Source organism: Theobroma umbraticum, unplaced genomic scaffold (assembly GCF_002168275.2).
Source record: "Theobroma umbraticum cultivar Fairchild unplaced genomic scaffold, ASM216827v3 scaffold_95.0, whole genome shotgun sequence".
In the NCBI taxonomy this organism is placed as follows: Eukaryota; Viridiplantae; Streptophyta; class Magnoliopsida; order Malvales; family Malvaceae; genus Theobroma; species Theobroma umbraticum.
Window position 1 is genome coordinate 9,187,872 of NW_018397257.1, and position 11,622 is coordinate 9,199,493.

General features: G+C 36.9%; 3 protein-coding genes across 5 annotated transcripts; 1 reads left to right on the plus strand and 2 right to left on the minus strand.

Annotated features, from left to right (window-relative positions):
- Window positions 1–521: 521 nt before the first annotated feature.
- Window positions 522–4,400, minus strand: LOC110412689 (O-glucosyltransferase rumi-like protein (DUF821)). The gene is made up of 6 exons (XM_021423291.2): window positions 3,939–4,400; window positions 3,226–3,827; window positions 2,411–2,600; window positions 2,208–2,272; window positions 1,597–1,807; window positions 522–1,327 (listed from the first exon to the last, which is right to left on the minus strand). The coding sequence occupies exons 1-6, from the start codon at window positions 4,044–4,046 to the stop codon at window positions 977–979; spliced, it is 1,527 nt and encodes a 508-aa protein (XP_021278966.1). The 5' UTR covers window positions 4,047–4,400; the 3' UTR covers window positions 522–976.
- Window positions 4,401–4,513: 113 nt separating this feature from the next.
- Window positions 4,514–8,148, minus strand: LOC110412690 (E3 ubiquitin-protein ligase APD2-like). 3 transcript variants are annotated; one of them, XM_021423294.1, is made up of 10 exons: window positions 7,633–8,148; window positions 7,263–7,369; window positions 7,040–7,165; window positions 6,786–6,882; window positions 6,622–6,696; window positions 6,445–6,527; window positions 5,975–6,121; window positions 5,496–5,568; window positions 5,069–5,411; window positions 4,514–4,935 (listed from the first exon to the last, which is right to left on the minus strand). In XM_021423294.1, exons 1-10 carry the CDS (start codon window positions 7,925–7,927, stop codon window positions 4,860–4,862), a joined length of 1,422 nt encoding a protein of 473 aa, XP_021278969.1. In that variant the 5' UTR covers window positions 7,928–8,148; the 3' UTR covers window positions 4,514–4,859. The 3 variants fall into 3 exon arrangements, with proteins under 3 accessions (XP_021278969.1, XP_021278968.1, XP_021278970.1); XM_021423293.1 differs by having other exon boundaries at window positions 7,263–7,372; XM_021423295.2 differs by lacking the exon at window positions 7,263–7,369 and having other exon boundaries at window positions 7,633–7,822.
- An 866-nt stretch (window positions 8,149–9,014) lies between these two features.
- ROC7 (rotamase CYP 7) lies at window positions 9,015–11,058 on the plus strand. The gene is made up of 7 exons (XM_021422353.1): window positions 9,015–9,122; window positions 9,433–9,511; window positions 9,911–9,958; window positions 10,056–10,079; window positions 10,320–10,502; window positions 10,608–10,683; window positions 10,770–11,058. Exons 1-7 carry the CDS (start codon window positions 9,048–9,050, stop codon window positions 10,906–10,908), a joined length of 624 nt encoding a protein of 207 aa, XP_021278028.1. The 5' UTR covers window positions 9,015–9,047; the 3' UTR covers window positions 10,909–11,058.
- The last annotated feature ends 564 nt before the right edge of the window (window positions 11,059–11,622 follow it).

Here is an 11,622-nt window from a genome sequence, read left to right on the forward strand (position 1 = left end):
TAAAGATATATTTATTTTTTTTGAATAGTTTTAAAGTTTTTTAAAATATTAAGACTTAAAAAAAAATAGTTAAGAGAACAAAATGCATGTATTATTAGTTAACCTTTCATCGTTGGCTGAAGTCACCATACCCCTTTTTTTTTTCTCATTTTTCTCGTCTATAAGAGGAGTTTACTTTGACTTGATCAAGATCTTTTTTCCTCGTGTCTTAATGACAAATAAGATAAGATAATTGACTAATTAAATTGTTTCGAAATTACAACTGTACTGCCAGCGAAACCTGCACTGAAAGTGTCATACTTGTATATATTATTACGTGCAAAATCGAAAACCCATGGGGTGATCTAAGTTGTAACTAACGTTACCCTTTGTTTCTAAATGCAATGGGTCTATTCACAATCGTTGAATATGAACTTTGGTGGTGGCCTTACAACATTCAAACTTATTATGAAGTCAAAATATGATTTTTTTTTTCTTGGGAATTCAAAGGCAATTATTAAATGGACGGCCACAAACAACAAGACAAAGGAACCAACTGGAAAATCTAATGTGAGGGCTGAAACAATTTACCACCTTTGTCTCACTCTCACGGTACGAATTTATGTTTGCCATTGCTCAAAAGGACTATCTGAACAGTTAGGAGGATGTTACAACTGTCAGGTTGGGCAGTGGCAGAAACAAATGGTGGGGAAAACGACGATTTGTGTCTGTCTCTCCCTGCAAAGTGTGATTGTCATGCGTCTAATCATTTGTTGACAACGTATGCCATTCCACCTTCCATGTTTAAATAGCTTTTCTTCGTAGTCTATGTTGCCGTATAAACACCAAATGGAGCTATTTACTTTGCCTTGTCGTAGTAGTCAATTACTAAAGTGAACTGATTCTATATGGTATTTATAAGAAAACGCGAGATCTACAAGGGACCCTTAACGCTACAAAATTTCTGTATACATGGCAACTACATATATATTCTAGTCTAGATCGTATGTCTCACTGCATTTCGCATCTCCATATCTTTCACATGTTGTATAATTTTCTTCTTATGTTCAGTCAAAATATTGAAAAAATTACTATTGGGAGGCTTGGCGAGGCTGCATGGAGGTGTTGGTGAACCGACAGCAGCTGCTCTTTTAAGGTATTCCTTCTGCTTTGGTTCCGCCAAGCAAAGTAGGGATTCCTCGCATACTTCCTGAGCTGATGATGGTGGGACAGGCTTGAAGTCTTGCAGCTTTGAGTATTCTGAGATGAGGTGAAACATATAATCGTAGACTCGATCCATGCTTAAACTTTCCATGAGTTGTTGCCCTCTTTTTCCAATTGCCTCAGCCTGCTAAGCCAAATTTATCAGAAAGAAAGAAAAGGCACGATAACAAGCTTCTTCTTGCAAAAAGGTAATAAGGTCATTGAAAATTGATTGCTATTGACTATTGATTATACTCATAGATATTTTCTCTTAGTATTGATATTAATGTTATGTGTAGAATCGGAAGCCAGAAATCTAGATTCAGCTAACCGAACAAATGAGAATTAAAATTACTGCAGCATGACTGATATCAGTTCTTGCTTCTTGCCATTTTGTGGGCCAAAAGATCATACCTCTGATGGGTTTGTATTACCCCAATCAACAGCAAACTTTATGGAGTGACATAAATCAATAGGAGAGCCAGGCCAGTAGTTCAACTTCGGAATGAGACCACGAGCAAAGAAATCTTCATATTGTGGGGAAATTAATAGAGCAAGAGAACCACAAGATAGGATATATTTTAAGCTTACAGACCAAGCATAGCCTTCAGCATAGATTTTATAACTGCAGAAAAAAGGGCAAAAAAAAAAGTCAGTACATTACATTTAAAACACTGAATGATGCACTTTTTGAGCCTCAGCACTAACATTCCTAAATTCCGTTAATATATGCAGCCCTTATTCAAATTAGCCCCAGAAAGGGAATGCAATACAAGTGGATAGAATTATAAAGTTACAAAGTTCGACAGAGTTTCACTCAATGACAGAAAAATAAGAGAAAATTGGTGGGTGAAAGAGGGCGGGCGCAGTGGTACTTACTTCAAATCGAAATTGCAAACTGCAAATGCTAGGACTACAAATCTAAATTTGCAACCTTTAAATTTGATGATCTACCATATGAGACACAATAAGAACAACTGAAATATCTGCTCTGCAGGTAAGATCACTCGAAGAAGATTACTCACCGATGCTTACACTGATTGGATAGCTTGGACTGCACAAACCCACCCTTTGCTTCTTCTGCCCAGTTCTGCAATGCACAATAAAAAGCAACAATATCAAATAACTTATTTTGTCATTATTGCACTTAAAGCACATAATTTTGGCCGTTCAACCCAACATGTCTACAATAGAAATTCAAGCATTCACATGGTAATTTCAACCCAACCTGACGAATAATTTGTGCACCCCACTGCCTAGAGTCATTGCACTGCATAAGCTCCTGGCGAATTGGAGCTTCGACATCTGGATTTCCTTTCCAAAATGCATAGGGCAACCTCCCTGTCCAACTTTCAGCTTGTGAACCCTGTTTAATATCTTTGAACTGCTCATCCCAGGGCTGTATATTTGTCTCTGGCCTGTAGACAAGTCATTTACCTTAAAGACACGTAAAAGAACTCAAATCATAACCAACACTAATACTAATTGTAAATCACATCTCTTATATCGTCATCTGTAGCTGAGGCTAATAGAAATTCCCAGATAGATGAAAACAACGCCATTTGCAAAGACATAGTTGTCCAAAATACATATATAAAGGTTTTACATAAGTAGAGAAACCTTTAAATAAAACACTTAGCTTGACAGTCAAATCGAACGAGTGATTCAACACAAATCATATGGATGGCATTATCAGTAAAACAAATCTAACCAGGCACATTCTATTAATTAATCAACTTGTATATGCATACAGGCATGCAATATTGTTAAGATTAGCATCTGTTAGATATTTTCATACAATTCATACTTCAAATCGTCTGTTCAATTTAACATTCTATCCATATAGAATTATCACTAATTTAAGTTATATAGGTCATCTCAGGTTTGCTGCAATTTGGGCTTCGTAAATTGAGGTTTGGAGTTATTCATGTAGTCAACTTTTTCCAACTCTTAAGTCTCTACCATGGATTGTGGACACGATCTTGTAGTGAATGTAGACAAATTACAATCCGACAAAAAAATTTGTGATTGAATGATTCTTACCAACCCCAAAAAGACCAGTCAGGAAAAGGGATGTCAAAGTGGGACTCAGTCGTACAATACCGGAACAGGGGCAACGGAAAAGACCCATGTTCGATTCTACCAATAGTAGGCTTGTCCATGCAATCAAACATCATATCCACATCAGGAACCATCCCAGGGTACCTTTTCAGAAGCTGTAACAATCCCCATATTGTAAACATCAATCTACTCTGTACACAAGCATAATATAAATCAACATACAATCTTCCCTCAACGATTACAACCCGAAACGCAGCGTGTTGCTTGGCCTGCATTGTGTGGTTAATTGATATTCGGGTTTTGGCCCATGGTTCAAGATCACGGTAAATGAAATTGAAAAAGTTGGGGCATTTTTCAGAAACTTGAGAGGACATGAAACGGCGGCGTTGCTTCGTCTGCTCCTCCGAGAGTCGAGCGGCGTCGTTGGTGGCGTAGCGACAAGTGAGATAGGAGCATTGGATGATTTTGTAAGTGCGGGCTTGTCGGGTTTCTCCGGTGAATTTTTTTGAGGGGAAAATGTGCCATGGCGTTGGCTCTAAATTGTGTCCCGCAACTGTTTTCGTTTGTGAAGCAAAATCATCCACCTATTCCATAGAATTCCCCCAAAAGAAACAAAACCGTTACAACATTTCTCTTTTATTACCACCTTTTACATCAAAACAAAATGGTATTAAAAAAAAGAAAAAAGAAAGGACCTTGTAGATGAGGAGGGCGGCGAGGGAGAGGAAAGAAAGAGCTACGACAGTGTAGAAGAGAGAGGGAGTAGAGCGAGAGTGGTGGATTCCAGGGTGTGGAAAACCCATGATTGATTTTTTGGCTTCTGCATCATGTCTCTCTGCCTTTTGTTTTTTTTGACAATTTAATGGTATTTCCCTTTTTTCTCATAGTCTCTCGCATGGTCGTCTTAGGGCTGCCAACTTTCCGGCACCTCCGCCGTCCACGTGGATGGAATTCCTTGCGTCCTCCGATGTCGCCTTATAGTATGGTTTGCGAGTTGTGATGCGTTCGTTTGTTTTTTTCCTCTATAGTGGACGTGGGTTCACCTCCTTTCGACTTCAGCATGTACTGGGCCTTTGCCCTTTGGGTTTTACTCCTAAATCTGGGTTCAACCCAGCATTAGCCTTGGGTCCAAAAACCCTTCTACAATTCTCTTGGCAATTGCATGAAGTGATCAGTAACGAGAACTAGCAATCTTCTTGGTACAGGATTATGATTATTATTATTACGGTACCTACGAATTTATCCAAGAATAAAAACGAACTGTTTAGAATTATCCAATCATCACCTGATTTCAATTTGATTAGTAGTTAATTGGTGAAATAAAAATTAATAGTATAATTTACAGAGGATACCAGTTCAGCCTGCCTGGGGAAACAAAGAAGAGATTTACATGATATTGACAAACGACAGAGAAACTTTTATCTACAAGAATATGCAAAGCCTTCAATCAAACCTTTATGGAGCTCTTGGCAACAAATTTCATGCAGTCCTGTATTCTACAAAACTTGTCTGAATCGAATGCAGGCAGTGAGAAAAAAAAAATCATGCTCTTCTGTGGGGCATTGGAATTTACACCATCAGGAAGTGGCTGCAGAGCCATTACTTAATTAAACTGCTCAAACTGTAAATATCATCCTAACTTTCTTCATCTTCCTGCGACATATTGGACAACTACCAGCATCTTCTGCAATCCTGCAGTGACAAGGAGAGTCCATAATCTGATTTACACTAGTTTACAAGCCCCTGATATAATCGTGAGAATTCAATTATAGTAATGAGCTCGGTGAATAGCTTAATATTCAATGATGTTGATGCTATATCTTACCTTGTTCCGCAGGTGAAACAGGTAGCACAATGTCCACAAGGAAGAAAGAAGCAATCTCTTGGTGCTTCGAAGCAAACGACACACAGACAACGAGTATTGTTGCTGTCCCCTTCGTTTGAAGGCTTTCCTTCAGGAAAAGTCTTTGCCAGCCACTCTTCCAGATCCTCCTCATCATGTGATACAGAATCATAAGATGAACCCCAGCTTGAGATTTCATCATCCTTTTCTGGAAGCAATGGGGCTCGTTCTGATTGCATCCCTCCGGCATGGAATCCTATTCCATCTATACTCTGGAAAATTTTACAGATTCTGAAGGCTAATAATATGAGGATGGTCATCACACCTAAAATTGCAGAAGAGGTAAATGTAAAGATGGACTAATTGTTCTTTCTATGCAATAAGGGCTATGCAAGGGAAATGGAAAAACCTGATCCAACGAAATATGTAATCCATCGAGGTCCATAGGATACTTTAACATACCAATTACTGTTAGAAGTTTCCTGCAAGAAGCAAAAATGTGTGAAGTTCTTATATTTGAAATCTTAAAATGGAGAAAGGAACACAATGATACTGAAAACTGCCTGGACAAAAACAGCTGAAAGATTATTGTCCATGCTTAGCAGAATCACAAGTAGGAACTACTCTGATCCATTTATAGAATGATTGCAACAAAAGAATTTCTCTCACTATAATTTAAAGTGAAAAAGAAGAAACACAAAGAAACACTAATTAGGATAATAAAATGCCTCTACTTTTTGTTACTAGGTTTCCCTGGTGGGGGGGTGGGGGGGGACTAATTATTAACCTGAGAAAGACATTGAAGAAAGCAGGTGTGAAGTTAAGTTCAATCTAACTAGAAGCAATTGAAGCCGATAACTATAAAGTTAATGGATGTTATTGTTTTACCTCATTAGGACCAGGTGAAGATAGGACAGCAGCATTTTCTCCTAGAAGATAAAGCTCGAATGTACACAAACGGTTGCCCAAAGAGCATCTGCAATGTGCTTGAGTTGTATCATAGATGAGAGCATTGAATGAGAAGTTCAGCTGTATCTGAATCATAAAGAGTTATGAAGAAATCAGGCGTCTCAGGATGTGCACATTAAGTGTCAAACAAAAAACAGAAACATTTGGGAAAAGTTTAGGTGAAAATGAAAGGACCAATATCACTTTATCAGCTGATGCAGCAAGCAATGAGAAAATTGATGAAAATTTGTGTCTCAAATTAAAGAAGGATTTTCATAATTCAAATCAGTCTGTCAGAAAAATCCAATGGTTAGATTAAGTAACTCAACTGCATAGTTCTATGAGAACTTTTGAGCATAGGTAATTGTAGATTACTGATGTAAAGAGTGAGACAATATTTGTGGAATTACCTCCACTTCCTCAGAGTTCAAATTCCTCACAGCAATATAATAATTAGAAGACTTTGGAATCTCCTGTTGGATCTTTCCTCTTCCTGCAAAAATCGAGTTCATGGAAGTAAGGCATTTATGTGGCCTGATGCATTTCCAAGAAATAATCATAAACATACTTTCTGATATAAATCTTACCATATATAATATTCCACGACAAAGTTAAATTAGGATATGATGGATCCTCTATCCAATCAACAAGGCTTTGTGTACCTGCACGTTTAATTGAAATTTACTCCAATAAATACATTTGAGCAATGCATATCTGGTATCAAAGGTTTTGCTAAAGAAGCAGGTGTCACCTTGAGCAATGACAAGGGATAAAGGTGAGGAACTGGTGGAACTCATAGCGTATGAAATGTTCACTTTAGACCCTTTGTTTAAGAAGAATAGCCACTCCTGGAAAAGAAAAGAAAAGAAATAAAATTCTAAACCATTAATGGCAACTTCTAAACTAGCTCTGCTGCATAATTGATGCTTATTTATGACTTGACAGTTGAAAGTACGAAATGAAACCAAAAAAAAAAAGTTCTTATGAATATGGAGAAACATTTACCTTATGTAAATTTGCTGGTACAAATGCATCATGTGTTTCAGTCCAGGAGATTTCAACATCTGAGGGAGGTGGTCCGTGAAATCCATACAGCATTAGCCCAGGTTTTTGCTTGATCAATTCTTTCACCTGTTGACAGACTAATCATGATTAGCTCAAAGTAATGACAACAGCAGAATCAAGAGAGAGAAAGAGAGAGTGAATAGACATATGCAGCAACATTCACCTTGATAGACTGAACAAAGAAAGGGTTAGTTTGTATAAGGCGTGAGCCATTCGGACCCAATTCTAAAGTCACAGATCCGTAATAACCCAGAATCAGAGTCATGGATGCTGCTGGGACAGAAATATTGGAAAACACAAAGCCACAAACAAATTAAAGAGATATCATTAATCTTATGAACAAATCAATCCACCACTTGGTACTAAATACTCAGAAGATCCATTAACACTCAAATTCTTTGTTTTTAGTTTTTGAGAGAAGGGATTTGCAGGGTTTTATCTAGTTCTTAAGCAAACGACAGACAAAGTAGACTGCTAGAACATTTTATAATAAACTGGAAGAAATAAGCAAAGAATAGAGAAAGAAAACTAACCAAAAAACCAAAATGTGACAAGCACAACCAAACAAGACCAAACATCATCCCTTATATGAATCCTTGCCACATTGGATATCGATATATTCAGGTGATAAGATACCCCAGAACGTTGTTGCTCATGCTCCTGCTCTTGGTGGTGCAAGTTTTCATCATTTCTTTGGCCATTATTTTCTCCTTCTTCATGGACTCTTGAACTAGAAGAAGACGATGATGATGATGATGGAAGATTCGTGAGTGTCAAAGCAGAAGAAGGTCCAGGTGCATGTTGACTATGTTCTGGGGAATGTTCCATGGTAGAAAAAGGTTTTAGACTTTGAGACAGGGTATGGAAACAGAGTAGTTGCAAAGATGAAGAAACAAAGTTAGCAAAAAGGGGTTTCCTTATTCTCTTCTTTTCCCTCTCTCTCTCTCTTTTTAATCTTTCTCAAATCTTTAAATTTCGAAAGGAGCAGACATTGAGGATTGAGAGAAAGGAGGTGTCACCAAGCAGTCCTGCGTGTGTTTGTTTCATGTTTCCTGGGATCTGGGAATGGTAGTTGTTGGGTGACAGTTAGTTGAAACTTAAAAGGCACCACTTCAAGTTACCTTTTGAGGAATTCTTGGGTTTCCGAATATTAATACGAGGTTATCGTCTACTCATGACGTGGCAAATTCTGGGTTGGATGGATTCACCAACACGTGTTGTTATGGATTCATATTTTTAACTCACAATCATACCTGTTGAGTGGGATATGAGAAATTTTATTTTACTCCATTATAAAACTGTGTTATTGCACTAACTCTTTTATTTGTATAAAAAAAACACTGTCTTATCTGGGATATCTTTTATAAGATTTCACATACTAATAAAGATTCAATATTTGTAAAGATTTGAGTTTGTTTAAATATCATTTGTCACGAAATTATTATCTCTTTTCAAAAAAATATTTATTAAGTAAAAAAATATCTTTATTTATAAATTTAAAACCTATCCCACCTAGACAAGTATAATTTTCAATATTTATTTATTCAAATAAGTCATCTAATGTGACGTTGTCGAAGGGGATAGCAATTGGTCCAAAAACACCCAATACAAGCCCGAATGGGCCCAAGTCTAATCAAATTCGGCCCATAGGATTACGAACCAAATATTCATATGGCCCAAGGCATTGCCATAGGATCCGATCAAAGCTCGGAAAACCAAATCCACTTACGGCCCAAAAGAAACAAAACAGTGTAGAATCCAAAGTTTCCAGGTAACAGAACTCCACATCCACTAGCCAATAAAATCAAGCAAAATACCTATCGATTCACGTGGCACACAACCATTGGCTGATCGGTTTACCTGTGACATCATTCCCCATATATAATGCTTCTTTGCTGCTCCCATCTCCACGTTAATCACTCCGCAAAGACAAAAAAATAGTGAAGAGATGGAGAGATCAAGGTTGCTGTCCCTTACTTTGCTTTGCACTTTGGTCCTTTTTGGATCTCTAGCTCTCACTCAGGTTCACTTTTGTTCATGGTTTTTCCCATTTTATTTAATCTGGGTTTTAGGTGAACTGTTTGTTTTTGGCTCTTGATTAGTGAATCAAATGTGAACATCGCTTTATCCTTTGTTGAGATCTTATGGGTTTCTTCTGTTTTTCTTGTTTAATTGTTTACTGAATTTCATTTACTTTGATTCACTTTGTTAATTGATTTTAAGATTGATGGAAATTGGTTAGCATTAAGTTGTATTGTTATTAGATAGGCGAATATAATAATCAGATTGGATTAGTGAATTTGATTGTTTGATGTGTTTTGTGGAATGTTCAGGCAAAAAAGTCCAAGGAAGATTTGAAGGAAGTTACTCACAAAGTTTACTTTGATGTTGAAATTGCAGGAAAACCTGCTGGTATGCTTCACCTTTTACTTAATGCTGGATATGTGATAAAGCACCTTTCCTTTTAAAATACTATTTGTTTTGTAAAACTGAATACCTCTTCGCTTTCTTTTATGCTATTATTTTTTAAGAGTTGGTGAAAATTTCATGGAATATAGTGGCTTAAACGACTTTCTACGGATGGACCTCCAAAGTTGAAAATATGAAGGGTTCTGTGAGTATGAAGTGATCTATCATACCTGTAATAACTGATATCTTAAGAAGAAACGAGGTTTTAGTTCTAGGTGCGGATAGAGATTTAATATAGTCATTCATATGGTTTTGTGGGTAGAACTGATGTGTTACTTCTCCTTCCACCTAATTGTGCTTTCAATGTTGAGAGCTAAAAGATTACGTAACTATTGTTCTCAGGTCGAATTGTCATTGGACTCTTTGGAAAGGCAGTTCCCAAAACAGCAGGTATGATCGTGTTATGGTTGCATTAATGGCTTATACATATATTATGCAATTCTCCTTGCAATTATTTGCTAATCAGCTTAAACTTTCTCATATGCAGAAAATTTCCGAGCACTGTGTACAGGTAAGCAAGTGATCTCCCTGATTGACCTCTGTTACTGTAAAATTTTCCTAAACTGGTAACAGGAGAGCCTGTAGAAGCATAAAGATGTAATGGCTGTAGGACTAGGCAAAACCACTAGCAACATTTGCTGTTTGAAAATGAAAATGAAACAAGAGTGAAGTAAGGCTAGCCATTTGTGAATGGCTCCTTAGCTACTTTTGTTTAAAGTAGGGTCTTTCTAAGTTTGGGTTTACATTGCAGGGGAGAAAGGTGTTGGAAAGAGTGGGAAATCTCTCCATTACAAAGGGAGTGCATTTCACAGGATTATTCCAAACTTCATGATACAAGGAGGTGACTTTACACTTGGTGATGGAAGAGGTGGAGAATCCATTTATGGTGAGAAATTTGCTGATGAGAATTTCAAGCTGAAGCACACTGGACCTGGTAAGCCATATGTCATTCTATCAAGTGCTATATGTAGCTTTCCGTAAGGAATGACAAATGCTGGCCCAGAATTTCTGTGACAAGCATAAATTTCTTTGCATATAGGGCTTTTGTCAATGGCAAATGCTGGCCCAGACACCAATGGTTCACAATTTTTCATTACAACTGTGACAACCAGCTGGTAATTACAAATCTACAATTGCAACCAATAAGATAATACAGTTATCACCTTTTTGTTTGCTTCTAATCATTGACTAATTTCCACAGGTTGGATGGCAAACATGTTGTATTTGGAAAGGTACTTTCTGGAATGGATGTTGTTTACAAAATTGAAGCAGAAGGAAGGCAGAGTGGCACACCCAAGAGCAAAGTTGTCATTGCCGACAGTGGTGAAATGCCTCTCTAATTATTTTGCTCATGTTCCAGTTGACATAAAAACTCGGGGTGTCTTGTTATTCCTGTTTTGTTTAATTGGGAGTTTTTCCTCTTAATTAATTTAAGGTGACATCATTTAGCTGATCAAAGATCTATATTTTACTTGCTCTGTATTGGTGGCTGCTTCCATCTATATAAAAATTCATTTAGATTAGTTTTAATACTAATTAATGAGATTAACTTAATAAAATATAATCTATTTAGAGATAATTAAGATGTAATTTAAATTTAAAAAATTATAAAATTTACATGAAAAGCACACTAAATAATAATATAATAAAAATAAATATCTGATGTAAGTCGGGTCGAAAGAGATTTATTCGTATTTTTTCTTGAATATGTATCTCTAGCTCATTGAGAATGCCCAATATAACAAAAGGGTATCACTAAAACGTCCTCGACTTCTCAAAAGCTACCCTTACCTTTCCCCTTCTATTCCCGTTGCGTCAGATCTGTTGTCCAAGAAGACAAGAACTATGGATATAGCTCATCTGACAGTATCAATGGCATAAGATGACAAATTGCTAATAAATAGACACACAATAAGCTGCATTTGTCACCAGACACCAGGGTTATAGAACTGACCACCTGCTTCTGTAGATGAACTTTAAGAATGGTTAGGAGCTTGGCGGCATGAGTTAAGATCCTATACAAGTCAAGGAGATAAATGAAAAAAAAAAAAAAA

What these genes read in the sequence shown, in the direction of transcription:
- ROC7 (XM_021422353.1), top strand. Translation starts at nt 9,048, where the DNA reads ATGGAGAGATCAAGGTTGCTGTCCCTTACTTTGCTTTGCACTTTGGTC. An exon ending in GGCAGTTCCCAAAACAGCAG is followed by an intron (nt 9,959 to 10,055) that starts GTATGATCGTGT and finishes TCTCATATGCAG; the next exon opens with AAAATTTCCGAGCACTGTGT. An exon ending in GCTGAAGCACACTGGACCTG is followed by an intron (nt 10,503 to 10,607) that starts GTAAGCCATATG and finishes CTTTGCATATAG; the next exon opens with GGCTTTTGTCAATGGCAAAT.
- LOC110412689 (XM_021423291.2), bottom strand. Translation starts at nt 4,046, where the DNA reads ATGGGTTTTCCACACCCTGGAATCCACCACTCTCGCTCTACTCCCTCT. An exon ending in CCGCCCTCCTCATCTACAAG is followed by an intron (nt 3,828 to 3,938) that starts GTCCTTTCTTTT and finishes TCTATGGAATAG; the next exon opens with GTGGATGATTTTGCTTCACA. An exon ending in GACTGGTCTTTTTGGGGTTG is followed by an intron (nt 2,601 to 3,225) that starts GTAAGAATCATT and finishes ACTTGTCTACAG; the next exon opens with GCCAGAGACAAATATACAGC.
- LOC110412690 (XM_021423293.1), bottom strand. Translation starts at nt 7,927, where the DNA reads ATGGAACATTCCCCAGAACATAGTCAACATGCACCTGGACCTTCTTCT. An exon ending in TGTCACATTTTGGTTTTTTG is followed by an intron (nt 7,373 to 7,632) that starts GTTAGTTTTCTT and finishes TTTCTGTCCCAG; the next exon opens with CAGCATCCATGACTCTGATT. An exon ending in TGTTTCACCTGCGGAACAAG is followed by an intron (nt 4,936 to 5,068) that starts GTAAGATATAGC and finishes TTGTCACTGCAG; the next exon opens with GATTGCAGAAGATGCTGGTA.